General features: G+C 45.0%; 1 protein-coding gene across 3 annotated transcripts in view; it reads right to left on the reverse strand.

The window, feature by feature from the left end:
* The window catches only part of LOC128902429 (phospholipid-transporting ATPase ID-like), a 90964-nt gene that overhangs the window by 46635 nt on the left and 23346 nt on the right, over positions 1-20983 (reverse strand). For all 3 annotated transcript variants that reach the window (XM_054185443.1, XM_054185444.1, XM_054185442.1), the window contains 2 exons: positions 12066-12124; positions 1790-1903 (listed from right to left, as the gene is read on the reverse strand). In XM_054185443.1, the coding sequence (XP_054041418.1) occupies positions 1790-1903; positions 12066-12124 (173 nt within the window). The remainder of the gene's footprint in view (positions 1-1789; positions 1904-12065; positions 12125-20983) is intronic.

The following is a 20983-nucleotide window of genomic DNA, read 5'->3' on the forward strand; positions in this document are numbered from 1 at the left end:
AAATCTACCCTCCTTCAGTTTTAAACTGCTACGCCTTGTCCTATCACTACTGTCCCTGATAAAGAGTCCCTCCCTATCTTTCTTTTAACCCCCCCTTGGAGTACTGGAAGGCCGCTATAAGGTCTCCCTGGAGCTTTCTCTTCTCGAGGCTGAACAACCCCAACTCCCTCAGCCTGTCTTCATGGGAGAGGTGCTCCACCTCCAGTTGACGTTTATGCCACTAAAGCAGCTGCTAAAGGGTGGAGGCTCTTTGGTATTGCTGCTTCTGCTGCACTGTCACAACCCTGATCCTACGAGGCACCACCAAATCCAGCCATGAGGAATGATGTTTAGGGGCAAGCACATCCCCGCTCAGATGTGGAGGCTGCCGAGACATGTAACTGCTGTCTTCTCACCTGACTGGGAATATGCATGTCTTACTGGACTGCACCAAAGGAGTGGGGAGGCGGAGTCCCCACCGCCTACCCATCACATCCACTCCTGGTGCAGGAGGAGATACTCCCAGTGCTACAGGGATGGAGTGAGTGGGCAGAAGAGGGGAAAAATCAAGTGGGGGGATATATAAATGTAAAAGCCTAGAAGCTGCCCTCTTCAGCCCACCTTGATGCAGGCATCAGAAAAAGCTCTACACTTTTATACACAGTAGCTTCTAGATGATCCAGCAAAAGACACGGTGAAATAATTTAAGGCAAATAGCTTGAAATACTGTGAATTTGATAGACAAACAGCTAGAGTGCAGTACAACAACACAGGAACAGTGCTGTGAGCTTAGCTGAAAAGGCACTTTCACTAGCTTCTTGAAAAATATACGTGGGCTGAAATTTTCCAAATTTGTTCCCTGTAAATAAGCAAAGAAGATTGTACGTAGTTTGCTACAAGCTTAACAAAATTTTGCCGATACTTTTTTGAGCTGAAATTGAAAAAGAGCATTTGAAAAGGTAATTTTGCAAATGTGTGTGCACTCAAATGGTTGAATTTTAAATAGCATACTTGAAACACAATCAAAATTATACCTTTTTTTTTTTTTTTTGATAACGTGTATTCCAGTATGACTCAGCAACAACAGAGTACACTGTATTTATCCATATTCCATCAAAGTGCAAAGGGGCAGAAATCCTGGTATCAATTTCTCCGGTGCGTTCAGCTTTCAGGCAGAGTAGTATTGCCAACAGCCATGGGCAAAGTGCAGCTCAATGCCATTTCGCGCCACAGGGTTCAATAGCGTTGCCAGTGTCTGACAAGCTCCATATTAGACACTGTCCTCACCCTGCTGAGCAGGGAGCAGCAATATTCAGCTTAAGGCAAACTAGCTCCAACCTGGAGCCTTCCTGATGTTAACTCCTTCCTCCCCAGGGAAACAGTACAGGTTACAAATTTGTTCTTCTTCTTGCTATTTCCTTTGAGACTGACAATGGATTTTGCCTTTAAACCTATGGATAAGGGTCAAATTCCTTTTATACTACAGGAGCAATAAGTAATGCAAATCCAAAGACAGCCAGGAGCACTCAGATCTAGACACAAAGGGGTGGCAGGACAGGGCATGAAAAACGTACACAATTTGTTGAAAAATTTAATTACATTTCTTCTTCATTTAGTTCAAACCCTCATATCCAAAGGTAAGAAAGGAAATTGCTTTTTTCCTGCCCTACTTTCTATCTACTTTAAGGTTTTGCTAAGACGCTAACTCATAACAGGGATATGGCTTGCACTTTATTACAATTACCAGCACATAGACTGGCTTTGATAACAGACAACACAATCTGCTAGAAACAGCACAGGGCATTCATACCTGCAAAATCAGCAAGAAAAGAAAGTAAGCATTGGCTATTCGCTGAAACTGTTCAAACAGGTTGAGAGGCAGGAAAGTGAAGAAGTTGTATTTTGATGTCTTAATTGAATTGTTCTGTAGGGAAAAAAAAAGGAAAATAAATAGGATTGGTAAAACAGGAAACAAAATTACAGCACAACCCATTTCAAACGTGTTTTTACTTCCTTATATTTAGTAATAGCATTGTTTCCAACAGCAGCTCAAAAAACATTTCCTTTTCCCCCACATAGTTATGCCAAGCCTGGATAAACATAATTTCTCTTGGAACTGGTGAAAACATGATGCCCAGTTTATGCCAGTGCAACTGCAGGTAAATACAGGTACATGTAGTCACTCACAAACAGAGACACATCTTCCCTTTGTTAGTGTCTATACTTACACAATGCACAAATAGAATTAAAAACTGTAACCAAGACACAACTAAGACATTTTGCTGGTAGCGTTTACAAAGCAGCCTTAGAAAATGCGTCCTAGGTCAATTATCAGTAACTTGTCTGAGACTTGGAAGCACCATTCAACTGGATAACCAAAGAGGAGCGATGGATTCTCCCAGGAGCAGAACATGACATTATTATTTTCACCTGATTCAGCAGCCTCTCTTGGAGCAGTGGCTTGTTTCTATTCCACAAAGATCACTTGAGTGCGGTCTTGTGCAAACAGCCACTAACACAAGAACTGGCCATTTCAATAAGCAAGATGCAGCTTTGTTCCCTATTTCCAGTTTCCTTTTCTAATTGCAGACGGCCCCTCCAGCCACAAGCAACGTCTGCTCCCCCGTCTTGTCTTCTTCAAACCAGAGAAAGACTCAACCTCGAGATTACAGAACTGGGTATTTTCTTCCACGAAGAGCAGAGCTCTCTGGTCTGATTCTTGACACCTGATAGAGAGGCTCAATCCATCATACTGAGCCCACCAGCTAGGGCTGCCCCTTCAGTATGTTGGTGTGCTAGGCTTTTTATGTCAAGTTTATCAAGTACTCGTTCATGTTTCGTCTGGGAATCACATATGCCACCTGTTGCAAGCACATCTAAAATTTTACCCATAGATATTCTACAGTAGATGCCTATTAACCCCCTCCCAGGGAACCTAAGGTGTGACAGCAGAAGGAGGCAGATATTACACAGTGCACCTTCATTCACTAATAAATTCACTGGTTCAATGGAAGAGGAAATAGCGACTGTAGTATTGTAATAGCCTTTAGATATTGCTATACTGGTGGGAGCACAGGAGCTACGAGTTATGAATCACAGGCCATTTCCAATCCATGCATTAAGCCAGGATCCCAACTTCTAAATCGACACACACCTTCATGTTTTTACTATTAGACGAATTATTTAAGATCACCACCATAAAGTGTGTATGGGGGGAAGCTATTCCATTTTAGGCAGTTACTGGATTTCTGGCTATGTACAGACACAAATTACAGCAACATTCTTCAGCAGTAACTTCATGTTTTAATCCCTTGTACAAGCCAATGAAGAAAAAGAGCAGAGGTGGAAATGCCAAATCCTCCCATTGATTCACTCCCGCAAAAAATGATGTTTATCAGAGATCATCATACAAACAATATTGCTTTTCTCCTGGCATCATGTAGCCATCTCTGGGTGTGGTTAACTCTGCCTGTGATCTAAATGTCATGACACATTGTTAAATTTAGTTTATTTCAAACTTCCTCACCATGGGATATATGCTGCACACAGGCTCCACAGACACTGCTAAAACAGAAGAAATGGAATAGCAGCATCCTCAGCGAACCCAACATACAGAGAATTAAATTACTTGCTTGACCAGCCTGTTTCCACCAGACAAAGAGTCTGGCAGACTTTTTAATAAAAGCTGGATCTAAAGATGCTCCCTGCCCACTAATCTTAAGAAAAATATCACGGCCACTTACTTTAAAAAAAAAAAAAAGATAGGACAGCAGCTGCAGGAAAAAGTAAGGGGAGTTGACCTTTGTGCGTCAACAGATTTCAGAAGGTCACATACAACATGGGAAAAACTACTCAGTAAACACTCACTTAAAGTTTATAGAACGTGGCCTGCAAAAATCTCAGAGGGGCATAAGAAAAGAATGGGAGTGGTTTAGTTCAATTCCTGCCTTCTATTTCTATCCATTAATTGCGTCAAGAAAACCACTGAATGAACCAGAGCTATTCATTTTGTTTCCTATTGCCATTAGGCATGGTAAAAACCCCAGACATAACAGCTTCCAAATGCTTAACTGCAGGGATCTGGACATCCAGTATTTTCTCCATAGTATTTCAGGATCATGACTATTGTTTGATACACACCGTCTTTTCAGACACTGGGACACTACAGACCTCAGGGTAAGGACAGAGAGTATCATAGTGGATCTTCTCTTTATTCTAGAATCTGTAATTAAAATGAAGCACCAGAAAAAAAGAATTCCTCATAATCACTGCGAAGATTTCTCATTCAACAACTAACTTGTTCACAGCCTTCAGGGACTAAGGGAATTTCAATATTAAATGATAAAAAGAAACTAGGGAAAACTTCAGCTTTTCCAAGTCAAAGCTCTGCATTCCCACATCAAGAATACAGCTGAAGCTCTGTGTAGGATACCACTGATGTTTTCATGCAATAGTCCAGGGCTGTGTGATTTGACAGCTCAGGCTCTCGTTTGACTACAGAGAAATCTCAGTTGGCCTCTGCTCTTGATCTGATCCTATTCCGTGATGCTCGACACCCTCACACCCTGTCACTCCTTTAGAGCTGTACCAGAACCTGACTCTGGGAAGTGAGGGGTACTATGGGAACCGGCAGGACCGCAGTCTGTTAAACAGTCCATACACAGCCACCATTTTACAGAGCGATGCCTCTAACGCATCACCCTGCTTATCTCCCCCATGGTCTGCCTTTAGTGAGGGAGAGTCCCATATGGGAAAAGCGATGGAGAGGAAATATCTTTGAAGCAGGAATTAAGAGGCCTTACAGGAGCTTCTGGTTCTCCTATAGATTTATAAAAATGAAACATCTCAGACAAGAAGCACTATAGATTCCCAAAAATAGGAATCGGGAGCATTACACTTATTCCCAGGTCTGCCCTAGATTTCTGGTTGACCACGGGCAGCTCCTGTGTGCGCCTGTGTCCTACATGAATAGGCTGGAGCGTGGTTACCCACCGTCAGCCTCAAGCTCTCCAGATGCGAAGCTTGACACGAGAGCAACGTTGTCTGTGGGTGAGGGATTATTCTCATCTGCTCTTTTCAGGGGCTAGATTCACACCTCCTGGAGGTGTGACTCCACCGAAATGCTGTCCCTAAGAATAGTGCTCATCGCGCCACAGTTACACAAGTCCAGATCTGGCGGATGAGCTGTTACTTTGGGGGTGTTTTCAGAAACCTGCCTGTGACGTCTGACTGCGGGCAAATGCTCAGCAGATGGCCTCTACCTTTGTTCGCTGAGCAAACAAATTATCTCCTTGCTATAAAAGTCACTGGAAATAAGAGACAGCGCTGCATTTGTAGCCAGGTTACAGAGGCTAAAGGGTGACACCTGGAAAAGGCAGGGTATGGCAGGGTATTGACCATATGACTTTATTCCCCTGGCTCAGTTACTAGCAGCTGGACAACCTGGCTCAAAGCAAATCCTAACAAAACCCTGGCCGTCCCACAGGGAGGTGTTGTGCCATGACACCTGCCAATTTCACTGGTACCTGTGTAGCACAAGGTACAGACCAATGAAGCAGCTGAGAAGCAGAAATGTCTTTCCCAGGTGCTTTGACAAATCCTTGCAAGGAGGTGGCAGGAGAGCAATTCAATGGCACCTTGCTTAACTGCAACAGCGCAATCTGAAAGCATGCAGCTGCCGTATGCAGCAATGTGACTGCAGGGCTGTGAAAATGTGCTCAAGGACATATTTAATAAATGCGCGTAACAAGGCAAGCAGTGCCACAAAGGCTTTGTTTTCATAGGTAATACAGAATAGCTAGGCTAGATCAGTTTTAAGGCTACCAAGTTCACTGCCTTATTTCTGATGGTGGGTAGCAGCCCCAACTAAACAGAAGACTGAGAAAGGCCAACAGGATGATGATGGGGTTCATCTGGTCCTTGTAAAGATCTCATCCTGACTCCCAGAAGTAAAAGACTGGCCGAAAATCAGAAATAAAAGGATTTATATCCAACCCACAGTCCTCTCTCTTTTTTTTTTCTTTTTTTTTTTGACAGTTTTGGGAATTTCTTACATATGCAACTCCTTGACCTCCTCCTGGCAGCAATAATAAAGTGAGTTCCAGGATCCCATCACATGTTGGGTATTCCAGGAAAATCTCTAGGAAAATGTGGTAGCTGCTTGTGTTTTCCTATGCTGTTCCTTGTACTTGGAGTCATGCTGTTACAGAGTTGTCAATCTATGTAAATTAGTGTGGTGAGTGTCCTCGTCATGGTGGGACAGAGGAGGACATGGAGGCAGAAAGACATGGTGAGGCTTGACAACCTTGTGCCATTGGTCATGGACAGGCCAATGCACGGGATCTAAAGGTCTTGTCTCTGTCATCTCTTGACTACGTTGTCTTCTCCTCATGCTCAGCTCAGTACCTGAAGCTGCTGCCAGATGGGCATGAGAAGGAAGAGGAGGGCAGAACACTGCTCAGTGGTGCAGAAGAGGCAAACTCCAAACCACTGTACTCTGTTCATTAAGGTCTGGCACAACTGGTCTGCCAAACAGTATGGTAGGAGTTTTGTCTCCATGAGGTTTAAGATAAGACGAAGAGTAGAGGACTCAGTCCAAAGAGAGTTTATGGACTTCACTGCAGCTCATGTCTGGCACAGCCCAGCCTTTCCGTGCCTGTCAGGGCCCTAATGGCCTTGACCTCACTTGGAGCTTCCATCCACAACCCCTGTCCAGGGCTCAGGAGCTCCACCTAAGCCCAGCTCTGGGCTTTCGCTCCTTGACTGAGCTATCATGTAGGAGTATCAGCCTCCAGCCTAACATTTGCCACAGTCTACCAGATGGGTCTATCCATCCCTGCCTCCTGGATGGACCTTGCTCCTTGCAAGGTGCAAGTCTTGTCTTCAGCCCTGTCTCCCACTGCTCCTGACTGGGCTCCCAAGATGGACCTTGGACCTGGTTCATCACCTCACCTTGTCTGAGATGGGCCCCATTACTAGCATCCTGCCCTGTGCCCCCTGACCAGATGCTGCAGGACTGCATCCTGGTCAGTGAGGGCATTGCCTGCACTGCCCTCGCACCCTCAGCTCCCAGCTCATCCCTTCTCATAGGGCAGCCCTGCTCTGGCTGCTACCTGACAGTGCCTCAGCTGGTCTTCGGATGAATCCAACACATTCCTAAATGCAGAAGGAGCAGTGCAGGTTCCTTCTGTAGCTGTTCCTTCAGGGGTTACTCAGATCACTTTTCTCATGATCAGACAACACTCCTTTCAGCCTTGAGTGTGATGAACAGTGGGAAACATCTGCAAGTTGAGATGGGAAGAGAGGGCAGCCACTGCCACCATCCTGACCACACTGACAAGGTCCTTGAGGATATCCCACCAGGCATATTTTTCAGAAGCATGCAAGTGGAGGAGGTGGAGAAGGGTCTGAGCCCAGTACCAGAGCTCCTTTCTCTCCAATTAAATTTCAAAGAGATAAGAACCCATCTGCGATCCAGCATAGGGCAGTGTGTATTGGCCATAGGAAGTTATATACATCCATCCTGTTTCACTAGAGAATTCATCAGGTGACTAGGGAGAATAAAAGCAGAGTCCAAGCAGCCCCCTCAATGCTGGTCCTGAAGAAAGGATGTTGGTTTGACCCTAGATCCTGATCCAAGATGAAATTTGTCATTGACTCATGGGCCCTGCATTTCCTCTCCTGTTGTCTGAAAGCCAATTTCAAAGTTGTTTTCACAGCCCTTCATGACGTCCTAGGGCAGCTGTGCTAAATTCCAACGTGAAAGCGAAGGAATAAAAGGGAATTGGGATCAGAGCAAACATTAAAAGTCTTCAGAAGAGATTTTCTTTTGTGGAGTGTTGATAGAGAAAGAGCCCATTGTGGTGGATCCACACGGGGCAGTCCCCTCTGCAGCTGTGCTGGGGACAGTGCAGGCAGACTGGGGACAGTGCAGGCAGATTGAATTGCCTCAGATAAGAACCTTGATTAAAGCCCTTAAATCTTGCTGGACCACATCTGGCACCCTGCTTTTCACTCTATTTCAGTCTTTACACAGGCAAATCTCTTATTGAAGTCAGGAAGGATCTTCCTGTCTGCAGTGTGAATAAACACAGGATTAGGACTTGACTTTTCATTTTTACAGACCTGTATTGAGTCCATTTTTGTGCTGCATTAAGTGCCTTTACATGCTACTCATTCACACTTGGTTTCTGAGTCATTCCTAACTAATTTTGTGAGCTGGTGGGTAGTACATACCTTCATACTCAGCCCTTCCAGTTAATTGCACAGCACTTTGTTTTAAAGTTTGTTTTGTTTTTCTAAGCTCCTGTGTTCTTGCTGTGCAGGACAAGGCCAAGGATGTCTGGGGCTGCACCAGTCTGAGCGCGCTAGTTTTAGCTTCAGTCTTCGCACTAAGTCCAAATAAATCCTGACCTACCCAAGCACTGCCACAGCCACTGCTTGAAGCTGCTGCCCTCAACCATGGGCACCTGCTGTTACCTAATCACAGCAAAAATTATCAGAGGACACGTAAGAGGCTTCTTCAGACAAAAGACACTTTCCTCGTCCCCCTCTCAGTCTGTACTGCCTCCGTTCATGCAGGTGAAGGAGACCACTCCAGTCTTCCATGAAACATTTCATGTGCCCATGGGGTGCATTCAGTTCTTCTGAAACTGTCCCTCCACCTCACCATGAAGCCTTTGCATTAAGGGGACATCTACTAAATGCAGCTCTTCTCTTCCTCATGCTACCCTATTAGTCCAGCCTCCCACACTGTCCAACCCTCCTGCCTGGTGGTGCTCAGCTAAAGAGGCTCCATGGCTGGAGCAGCGTGGCAGGGACACACTCCAGCTTGGCCTCTCGCATATTTTCTGGTGAGCTCTGGGAGGGAATTTGCCCTTCGAGGTCTGCAGCTCCAAGCGTGACGGATCTGGACATGCCCTTGCACGCATTGGCAGACTCCTCTTTCCGCCGTGCAGCACCAGGTTCCTGCAAAGCTGGTTTGAACGTATTCATGAGCCTTGCTTCATACCAGGAGGGACAGCTTTCAGCAGCTGCCAGAGCTGATATCAGACTCCACACACAATAGAATTTTCAAGTTTTTCTCAACAACACTCTCCTCCCTTCACAGATATCCTGTAGACTTTGCACCAGGAAGGGACGATAATCACCAACTATTCAAAGACAACACACCCACCTCCAACTGTAGGTTCCCACTTCCCTGTTCTCACTGAGACTAAACAAGGACAAGCATCTCTGTACCTTTGATCTATGCCTACATAATAGAAACTCTCTTTTTAGTGAAAGGGTCAAACCTTCACACCAACTGCGACATACAGCCTGGCTGCAGCAGTAAGGCAATACACAATGTCTCTTTTTACATTTCCCTTTCTTTTCCTTAGTGGCATTTCTCAGCAACTGCCTCACCCGAAAGAAACATTTACTGCCTCACCTAGCTTTGTTACAAGAACCTGTTCTATAGGTTTTATGGCTAACATGGCCATAAGTTACCACATAAAGTAAATCTCACTCCTGTGCTTTCACTGCCTAAAATACTTTCTAAGCTTTGTTATATTGTTGGGTTTCCTTCCAGTTTCTCCCCAGTGCCCCTTTTATTTGGCTCAAGTAGCTATTGGTGCAACCTTCTTTGGGCCTCGAGAGAAGACAACTCCTGTGCAGGAGGACAAGGACTAATGGTCTTTGTGGGACTGAGAGCTGGAGGACAGCTGTTCTCCTGGCTCTGTAAAAAAGACTCAAATCACCATGTGGCTGTCCATATATGCCGATTCTCATGCCAAAGTGCTGAGCACCACAATGGAGTCCAACAATTCTATCATTTACTGTGCACAGGCCAACTTCAATACATGAGGGTGGCAATTCATCCTGAGGGAGGACTGTGGCTGCAGGAGACAAAAGCTATTCTGCCTAGTCAATGTCAGCATGCTGAGAGACAACTGCTGTCCCTGAGCATCCCAGGGCAGGCTCCAGCATTCAGGCAGTCTTGGTCCCCCTGGATCCCATCTTAATGCTTAGCAGCGCAACCCCACAGCATTCAGACAAATCGAGACAAAACGAGAGGAAGGGGCCCAGATTTGACCCTTGCAGTGGACTACAGGACTGGAAGAGGTAACTTTCAGGGCATCATGCATATGTTGGTGTTAGGATACCAGGAGACCATCTCCCTTTTTGGCATCTCCAGATGCACCCAGCGATCTATAGCATGGGATCTGAAGCAACTTATGAGCAAGGTTAGTCCTTTTCATACATCACTGACAATGTCACTTTAAAAGTCCTGAACTTTTGCCAGGACTTACTGAAAATAAGCAGACCAGGAACAATGTGCAGCCCTGTACAGTTACGGCAGTGCTTGCATCATCACTTAAAGTCTTTTAGTATCTCACCACCCACTCACCACTTCAAGGCTTGGCTCTTTCTGGACAGTTTTCTAGATTTCCTAAGCCGCAGTCTACACTGGACTCCAGAAATCATAAGCCACAGAGGGGTAGGATTACTGAAATTCATGGCCAAGTTTTAGCAGATTATATTGAGCTGGTTTTTTGGCTGCCTCCACTTTCGTACCTAATCAATAGACCCTTACGGAAACCTTCCAGCGGTCTCACAGTCCTCTCCTTAATTTTGGTTATTTGCAAATCCTTGGGCATGTGAGCAATCAGCTGGGAAGCAGTGACATGCAAAGCCAATCTTATGAATGGCTTCTCACAGAAATAGGCTCAGAACCAGAATTGTTGCTTGTTCTCTCTACCCTGACATCATTGAACACCTTCCTCCTGCTTCTCTGCCCTACTGCTGCACATAGTCTACATTGCAATCATTCAATGGAAGACCACAAATCTGTAGGCAGTGACAATACCCACCCCAGTACTCTACTGGCATGTTCTGTGCAAGTGAAATGCACTTTGCCAACCTCAAATCACCAGGCTTAATAAGGCATTAGTGCTGCATAGTCCATTACGTACATTAACAACAATGCATTTCATATTCAGGACATGTGCAGCAGCTCTGTACCTAGGAAGTCTCTCACCTGTGTTGGTTAGTTCGTGGATGAAACGTGACCACTGAAAACCATCCAGTCCATGCTGCCAACAGTTCAGCTACGTTAAGATCTTTAGTCAAAGCTGTTGTCAAGTCAGACTTGTAATCTCATGAGAAATTAAAATGTTCTGAAATGTTGAGTTTTTCCAGTTCTTACCAAGTAAATACTTGTGATGTTCCTAAACCAAAACATGATTCAAAGGAGCTCCTCAGTAAAACTAAAGGATGAAAATTTCACCGTTGGAATTCAGATATGCAGAAGACAAAACCTGACAAAATTAATTTCAATATCAGTTGGCAGCTGCAAATGCTTTGAAAGAATGTAGCTTCAGGATTGACTCAAGGAGGAGATGACCTTGCAGCCAGGCAGTACAGGTCCAGCAACTGGGCTAGCCCTCCTCCGCACATAGCGTCAGCAAACAGCCCACAAGCTTCAGAAACGAAGTTGCCCAAGGGGCTGCCTGGCACCATAGCCTGGCAGACTTGGGTCACAGCCAGCCCGTGTCACGGTGCTCCTTGGAGTCACAGATTTCGTGGCACGATGTGATCCTAAGTAGGCTGTTAAGGAGCTGGAAATAAAGCTGGCAGGAAGCCACAAAGGCCAGATTGAAAACCTTCCTGCCAGTGAGGATTTCATTGCAAGAGCTGAGGAACTGACACATTTCCTTTCATGTTTTACTTTAAATGGAGACACGTTTCCAACAGAAAAGTCCCCCCAGGTTCCGTTATTAAAAGGCCTTGGATTCTGATCCTGCAAACACTTTGACTCACAAATAATTTTCTGGAAGTGTGTAAAGTCACTGCATTACGCTCTTCCAGCATTCGATCTCCTTCGACTGCCCATTTGCAGGGTTGACTCTGAAGGCAGAGCTCCCTATGGCTAATTCAATGATGAACCTTCTCAGATGGTTCATCTGGCACGTGCTCGCCTTGTTTGCAGAGTCATAGCTGACATGTAGTCATGTCACCCCATTGAAACAACACTCAAGACATGAAGCAGATGCAGCTACATCTGTGACTACATCTGCATGAAACAGCACATGCTGGTTACTTACAGCATATTCAAACTGCAGATTAAAATCCCGGTTGTTTGCTTGAAGGTGTCTCTCTTCCTCTGTAAAGTAAGAGGAAACACATCAGACATGCTTGAAGGTAAACAGAGTCAATACAGTCATGAACGAAGTGCCAGAAAAAGCAAGCAGAGCTGCCAATAGGCAATGTCATCAGGAATTTGTGCTCTGTGTAACTGCCCCATGTCAGGGAACTGAAGAGGCTGGTGACACCGATAGAGCAGTGCTGTGGACTGGTACCATAGCACTCTAAGCCCATATTCTGAGTCTCCTCTGCACACATCCCACTGCAATGCCAGCACTAGTTTTACAGGTTGTTCCTTCTCCTGAATAAGAATTATCACACAACTAGTGGTGCTCACTACTCCTGCCCTGCTCCATCTCTTCCCCTTGAAGTCTCTGGGCCACACTCCCAGTAAATGTCCTAGAAAGCTCCAGTGATAACTGTTCTTCAGACTGATTATACCAGGGCTGCAGTGTCCTTCCCCTGGAAGAGTTTTTTCCCCATATTGTGCATAAAACTCATGACTTCAATTTAAACAAATTATATCTTCTCCTGGGATGGCTAACTGAGCTCTTCTGCTCCCCCTCAGTTCCTTGTTCTACTTGCCAAGGACACAGAGCATAGACAATTCATTATGTATTGAAGGCTATTATGTCTTCTCTTCCCAAGGGTAAGTGACTCCAGTTTCTTCAGTCACTTCTTATGGGTCAGTCTGTGAGGAATAGCGTCATTCTTGTGGCTCTCGAGTGGACTTCCCAGCTAGTTCACCTCATTCTAGACACGCAGGGCCAAAATGGGCCATAACTTGGAGCTGAGTCCTTACAAAATCTGAAAGAAGCACAAGGGACACTCCACCTATCTTGTAAGCAATGCATATTTGACATGGGAATTCACCTACAAGTAATTTAAAACAATATCCTTATGCATCACTAGCACGCAGCTGATGGCATTCCAGAATATGATCCATTTTGGCAGATCCTTTCTGTCAGAGCTGATGCCTCATCAGGCAATGCAAATCTTTCATTTGTCCTTGCTGAACTGCATCCAAATTTTTTCAGCCTACATCTCCAACTAATCGATTCTAAGCCTATCTTTCAGTGCACTTGTAGCTCCTGCCAGTGTGGTGCCATTCATAGATTTACTAAGTGTGTTCTTTATTCTGCCAGCCAAGATGTAGAAGAAAATACTGAATAACAGACTCAGGATACATCCCTGATGAATCTCTCAAGTTTCATAATCAGTCCTTGATAACTATTGTCAGTGTATTTTTTTTAATGAAAATTTTTTCTGGCACTCACTGTATGTATGGTGATTTTATCTCGAGCACGTATCTCCAGTTTACTTGTAAAAATGCCACCAGTGTCAGTCAAGATACATGACAGCTATCTAAGGCTTTTTCACTAGCCCTCTGGCTACCACTAACGCAGAATTAATTTTGGTTTGATGCAGTTTTTCAGGTCTGCTGGCTGTTAATCACCTCTTCCCCGCACAGTTACTTTGAAGTGGTTTGTTGGGTTGTTTCAACCTTTACCCAAGTAGTGAAGCCAATATATCTATAATCTCTCAGCTTTTCTTTTCCCCTGTTTCAAGATAGAGGCTCATGCTTGCTCTTTTCCCAGTCATCTGAACTTTGGCTGTCTGTGCACCAGAAACTCACAAAGGCAGCGTTGCTGCAGGCCATGTTCTACCTTACATAGCCAGCCCATTCCCTCTTTATTCCAGCCCAAAACCTCCCCCCTCCTCCTCTGTTTCTGAAAACTATTATGTTAGATGTTTAAAGAAAAAAAACAAAAACAAAAATAAAACCAAAAACCAATCAAACAAAAAACCCAACAAATCCAAACCCAGATTTCTTAGCATTATTTGCTAGGCTTTTTTTTCACTGAGTAGCAGTGAAAACCCTCTTTGATCTCCCTCTTACTAGAAGGGTTAGAGAAGCCCAGAGTTCCCAACTCTTACAGAACAACTTTTATTGCCCTTTAAGTCCTCCATAGCTTTTCCTTGCTTTGAGCTTTTGACACGCAGTTTATGCTGGATAAAACAAGCTGCTTTGCACCTTCTAGAGGCATCCTTCCTCTGCCTGAAGTGAATGAGGAGTTTGTGATTTTGCCATTTCACTCAGTCTTATGAGCCTTTCCCTGAAAGATGATAACTCATTCCCATGCCCTTAATATCAATTATTTAAGGAAGTGACAGCTCTCTTTAATTCTCCCTCCACCCTAGATTTCTTTCCCATGAGATCTCAGTTACTAGTTCTTCATATTTACTGAAGATTTCCTTCTTGAAGTCCATTTTAAAGACTTTGCTATTGTCACTTTTTCCTAAGTATCATACCATCATTTCATAATCATTCCTGTTTACGTTCCCTCCTGCTTTCACAGGACCAGCCAGCTCCTCCCTGTTGGAGGGAGGTAGTTCTGGAACAGCCTACTCTCTAGCTCCAAAAAAACTCTTCACCAAAACGCTGTGCCAGATGAACAGGTCGTGTTCCCCTACAGACCACTTCAACTCTGCCCCTGCATAGTTAGAATTCCTCATTTACCACCATGCCCTGTCTCTCAGAAAACTATATTTATTTTTTATTTTGTTTTATTTTTTCACAAAAGGCTGCCCTTCTTGGTTTGCTCTGCCCATGTTCCTTACCCTTGTAGCATTACTCAGAGATCTGCAATTTGTTCATCTCTTTCTTCACACTGGATCTCCAAGCACATGAACATACAAGGAAAACATCTCTTCCCTTGCCACCCCTGTTACCCTTCCAAACTAAGCTTTATTCTTTTCTATTATTATTTCAGCCTCATGAGTTATCCCAGCACATGTCTATTATACCTATTAAATAATGTGTTAAGACATCTAGTTCTTCCTGTTTATCCACTCTTGCATTAGCAAGTGTCTCAGCTATTCAGTGCGTTGAACTGTTAGCCTTCCTCCCTTCCTTCCAATAACCCTGTAAATAACACAGCATCCCTAATTTTTAAGGCTCTTTTCAGATCACTGCTTTTTTTCTCTCTGTGGATTGTTTTCATCAAGAGCTCTGATTACTAATATGACTGTGTTGGCAGGTAAATGTCCTTTTCCCTGCCTTCAAGCACATCTAGCTGTGTCAGACATTTCCAAATTGGCTCCCATCTACCCTGACTGGGTGATTCATACCAACCACAGAGGCTTCATTCAAGACCCTCAAAGTCTTAATCCTTCACTGCTTTCCTCAGACACATTTTTCCCCTCTTTCACAATGAGGAGAACAATGTACAAAGAGATCAGAGTAACTTGTCTGGTGTCCCATAGGAAAACAGAAGCAGAGCCCAAGAGGTCCAGGCTTGCAGAGCTTCAACTATTGTGTTATGTGCCCCTTCAGGAATTTTCCTGAGAGCAACCAGTATTATCAAAGCAGACGTAAGATAAGGCTGTTTGTTAAAAACAGAACTTCCCAACACTCACACGTTTCCTGCCATACAGTAAGTGCTACTCTGGTTCCCTCCCCAGGGGCTCCGAGTCTGGTCCTGGAATAAGTGCCACAGAAAAGATAAATGGCTTTCACGTAAATAGGAATAGATGACAAAGCCTGAAAACCTGCCGGGCCACAGAGGCGTGCTCGCAGAGCCCATGCTGGTCCTGGGAAGGGAAACCAGCAGGCAGGGGCAGAGCTGTCTGCACGCACCATGGGCTTGCGTGGAGCATCGCAAGCAAGCCAAAGACGTGTGGCGACCCTGAAACGAATGGCTGAGCACTCTCAGGGGACAACCTTGTCCATGCTGCTCACAGCAGAGGACAACATTGCCCATGCTGCTCACAGACAGCAGGACTGCCCAGCTGCCTCACCAGAAGGAGCGATGGAAGCGCATGGTGGACAGAGAGGCATGTAGACATGCAGAACTGCTAATCTGGGCTGGAGCCCTCTGGGTATCTACACTCTTGCTCTGAAGTCCTCCATGACTTTCTGTTTTTTGTACACAGGGCAGCCCTTCAGGGGACAGAAACAGAAAGCCAAGTGCCGCTGGTAGCCGTTGGAGGTGCCGCGAGGTCCTTTCCTCTTCCCAGGGCTGGCTGGGGGAGTGAGGAGTATCCCCCTTCCTCAGCCTGACCCCAGGGTCTGTGCAGCCAGGGAAGAGGCACTTTACACAAAGGATCTCAAATGCTCCTAAAAAGAAACCACGTGTGCACCTGCTCCAGTGAGGGAAGGAGCCTGGCTTCTCACCATGGTGAGAGATGCAGTCTCCAAGAGGAATGGCTTTTATGTGAGACACAGAAATACCTGCAAACAGCTTAGGGATGGCACAGGAACATGAAGCAGCGGGACATAAAACAGCAAATGAAACTCACTCAAGACGTCACTCTCCTGTCCCTGATCATATGGTACCTAAGGGCAGGCTTTCTGAAGGCCAGCTAGGAACCTGGTTCAAAACTGAATGGAAAGTCTCTGGCCTGCCGTACCCATCCATTCCTGTCAGAGCTGGTGTCCCCAAAGGACAAAATATGAGGCTAATTTCTAGAGGCAATATTTTCATTTTCCTTACTGAATAACAGCCAATACCTTTGGCTAAAGCAAGAGCAACCACAACTAATTGCAAAGGGCACCTCATCCAACAACATCAGCAAGCAGAACTTCCTCTGCTCTGTCTACACCAAAGGAGAGCTACCACCGACCACATGCACAGGGCAATGGTGCCTCAGTGGTTTTATTTTTACCAGCAGACGAGAGTGAGTTCTTACTGTTGTGTCTCCTAAACCAGCGGTTCTCAACTACAATAGGCCAGACAACTCTTACTTGTTTCTGGAACTGTTTGGACAAAAATGAAGCCTCTTCAATGACCACAATAAACAAAAAGTTAGGGCAAGTCAAGCCTCACCCCAGCTGTGCCTGGAAACCACAGCTTAGGGTATTCTGGCTGTAAATCCAAGCACGCATGTCTTATCATGCCCTGTTGATTCTAAAAGCATTGAGGAAAAAGGGAGGGGAAACCTGAGTGGCTATCTGATGAGAAGTTTTTAATTTCTTGAAACTTTTTTATATCTCTAAGAAACTCAAACTTTCTGCTTCTGCAAACTGCAGTCAAAAATCACTGGAAAGAAGGAATGGGATTTTTGCTCCAAGTTATCATTTCACTGCCACTATTTTAAATTATTCATCAGTGGAAACTCAGCGTACATAAATATGGCTTAGTGCCCAGTTGTTGGTCTAACCACTGAGACCAAGTCACTGGGAAAGTGTCTGTTTTCTCAGGCAGACAGATTTAGGAGCTAAACCACAAAATAACATCTGTATGTAATAAAATTAAACCTATGCCAAAAATCATCTATAAATGTAATTGGCCGGCCTACCAGCCTTCTGCATTTAGGACTGCTGCACGGAAAAGTCCTGCAAAAGGTTAGACTCAAGATCTGGTCAGACAGCCTGGAAATTTGTTTCTGGTTTATGCTAAGGAGCATGTGCCAAAAGCAATGCTTTCAATAGGCTGTTGGAAAAGTTTTGTAGATATTAGGTCTTGTGGCTCCAAGAAACAGGAGGTTAAGGTCTGCCTGGTTTTGCCAAGTCATACACAAACTAAGGCCTGATACCTCATGCACGAAACGAACACAGCCCAATTAGGGGAGTGTTGGCGTAACTGAGCCTGACAACAGAACAGAGACAACATAAACTCTGTAAAAATAATGATCTCTACTCCACCCTTTAAACAAGCGACCTCAAGAGCATGAACACTGCCCTGGACCAGCTACAAAGAGTGGCCTCCAGGAGCTGAACTCCTCTCCCCAGCTTCCCTTGCAGCGTGGCTCTCAGCAAAGCTATTAACCTTACCAATGCCAAGTTGTGAAAGCTGTTACATGGTTATTCTGCTCCCAAGGGCACATATTTGACCTTCCTGAGACTGTATTTCAGGTCTGCCCTGCAAAAGGCTGCAAGCAGTCTCAGAAGACCTCCACCAGTCGCAGCACAATTTTTGTTTCAGATCTCATGATGTGCCTCCTTCCACTGTGTCCCACCTCCCTCTTACCTTTGTTGACTCTACTTTTGGGCATGTCATCACCATTGTGTGGCCCAGCTTCGGTACCACCTTTCAGCGAGAGCAGAAGTGCCACCCATCATCCAGCACCCGGGCAACCACCCATCTCTTCACAGCCAGAGGAGTCCTAGCCTTTATTTCTGATCTTTACTGGGCTGTTAGTCTGCACAAGTAACTGAAGTCTGCCACGGTGCGTTGGTACTTCTGTCCTCCCCCCAAAAAAGAGAATTTACAGTGTCCACTGAAAGGCAGCTCCATGGGAGAGGACAAGTCATTACATACTGTATTAGACAACTAGAATCACTGCTTCTAATTGTATAACTTCTAGGGGGGTTATTATACAAGTTATTATCCAAAATCTCCTTTTAGCTTAAAGCAATGATTTCCCCTTTTGCAATCATGACAGATGAAGCATGCAACCAGTTTCTCGATTTGCAGGCACTGTACCGGGGCAGAGTCACTACTGTCGGGTCAAAGAGAACAGGACTATCCATGTTTTATAGCCGTGATCTCATAGCATTTCACCCCCATAATACAACAGTGCCTTGCTGGATTCGGAGCTGCACCAAGACAATTCTACCCAAAACGAAAGCCAGGGGTCTTTACCTAAAAGCTCAACATTTAGTGTGGATCAGAGGACAGGTGGGTGAAGGGAAGAGCCATACGACAGGTCTGAGCCTCACACTGGTTACGTATCTACATTTCACAGCCAGTCTGGGACACAGACAAAAGCCAAATCCTCGTCATCCGAGTGCCGACCTAGCGCTGTAACCCAGTGCCGGGGTGCCAGCTGCTTCACGGCACGAAAGCGGAGCCCATCCCTGCCCTGAACCCCAGCCAGAGCCTGGCAGGGTGCAGCGAGCATGGCTGGGGCAGGAGGAGCGGTGAGAACCTGGTGGGATGGAAACAGGGAAGGGGAAGGTCACTGCCAAGCCCTGCTTGGAGCAGAAACATGCCCAGCTGCCTGGCAAACAAACGTGTTTTTTATTATTGACTCAAAGGAGGGGCTCCCCAGTGCTCCATGTTACCAAACTGCACGTTTTCGACATGTAGATGCCTCTTCCACTACAGAGCCTCTCTGGCTGCTGTGGCTGAAGAGGATTTATGCTGGCAATCACATGCATTTTCATCTCTGAAATGGACTAGATTGTACTGAGTGAGAGGGATTTAATTAAAAAAAAACAAACAAACTGTGGCAAGGCCATTCAGATCCACCACCATAAATAAGCTTAGCCCTATTCCCTCTTGCTTGTTCCTCCATTATTAAATAAAATTTTTCTTTATCATGTCTTTTTGCCTCAAAAGACCAAGCATCCTCCTTCCTCCTGAAGAAATGAAATGCAAGAAATGTTGAGACACATTATTTGCTTATCTTAACTAAATAAGTTTTAATTAGAATAAATTACGTAGGGTTATAATATGGTGAGATTTATGCTGTTTGCCTAGCTTTCCCTACCATGAGTCGCTAGATTTGCTGAAGCCTTTAGGGTGTAATAGAGTTAATTTTCTTAATAATTTTCCTAGTGTTGTGTTTAGTCTTTTAGTATGCGGAAAATGTGGATAAGGCACTGATGTTTCGGTAGTGTTTTTCCCAAGTCTGGGAACTTTTCAGTTCCCCACGTTCTGACAGCGAGCTCAGCTGCACAAGAAGCGCAAACCAGGAGATAAGGAGGCGACACCCGTCAGCAGAGACTGCACATCGACAAGGTAAGAGCAGTCAACAGCCGGCCTGCCTGGGCACAGAAAAAGACTCCAATAAGGTGTTGGAAGACCCCAGACCAAAAATTGCGGGGGTCGCCCGCTGCAAAGGGACCCTGGTCTGTGCAGCGACAGACTCGGGTGGCGCGTGTGCGACTCCTTGGGTAGCATGGGAACGCTCGGGCAGCGGCTTCTCCTTTAAGGAGAAGTAGACTTACTTTTGTGCTCCTGGATTGTGCCTGTTGTGCCTGGTGCTGAGCTCAGCCTGCTGCTGGCGCTAAACAAACACTACATGGCAACTGGAATTTGCCAACACAGGTGAGACATTTCATACATCCCTGGACCAGGTATTAATATGAAATTAACTTTTTTCTGGCATCACTCACAGAGTGCCCGCTTGGGAGATGTATTGACATATCTCCATTTTCATATATCAAAAGTAAGGTCTGAAATAAAAATTTTGGAGGGTGAACTGGAATTATTTCTGCCTCAGGTCCAGTACATTTTTAGTATGAGGTTAAAGTTCAATCCTGCCCTTTTCTAAAAGTGGTATTTGATATTATCATCATAAGGAGAGAGAAAATAAGAAAAGAGGTCTCCAAAAGGATGCCTCAGCTTTTCCCAGCATGTACTACACCTGTGGTCAAACAGCGCCCTTGGGATACAGGCCTGGAAGAAGTGCCTTAAATAAAAAATATTCCCTTTTAGGTTATTCTGGGAAGAGACAGATGCTGCCTCATCTCTCCTTTTCCCTGTCTCCTGCAATCGTACCAGTTCTGGTTTTCCTTCGCTTCCTCCTCCCAGTGATGTCTCACCCACCTGCCTTGGCTCTGGGCAAGGGGTGGGGACTCACCACGTCTCAGAAATGCCTTGCAACAGGTGATTTCTCAAGAAGCATCTACCTCTTTCCACGTTTGTTTTCAGTCCGCTTTAGAATGAAAGCAGGCATTTTCCATATGCAGCAGAAACTCTGTCTCTTCTTCATTTTGGATAACTCTGATTTTGAAAATTGTATTTTTTCAAATTTGATTTAGAATTTTACATCACTTTGTATGCTGTTTTTTATAACAGTACTGCACAGTATTTAGATCAATATCAGAATGTCAAATAAAGCAGCTGAAATAGTAATTTATTTTTATTTTAAAAACTAGTCTGATAGTGACTGGCTGGCACATATAATTTCCTTTACTAGAAAACAG

The sequence above is a fragment of the Rissa tridactyla genome, chromosome Z, assembly GCF_028500815.1.
Source record: "Rissa tridactyla isolate bRisTri1 chromosome Z, bRisTri1.patW.cur.20221130, whole genome shotgun sequence".
Taxonomy (NCBI): Eukaryota; Metazoa; Chordata; class Aves; order Charadriiformes; family Laridae; genus Rissa; species Rissa tridactyla.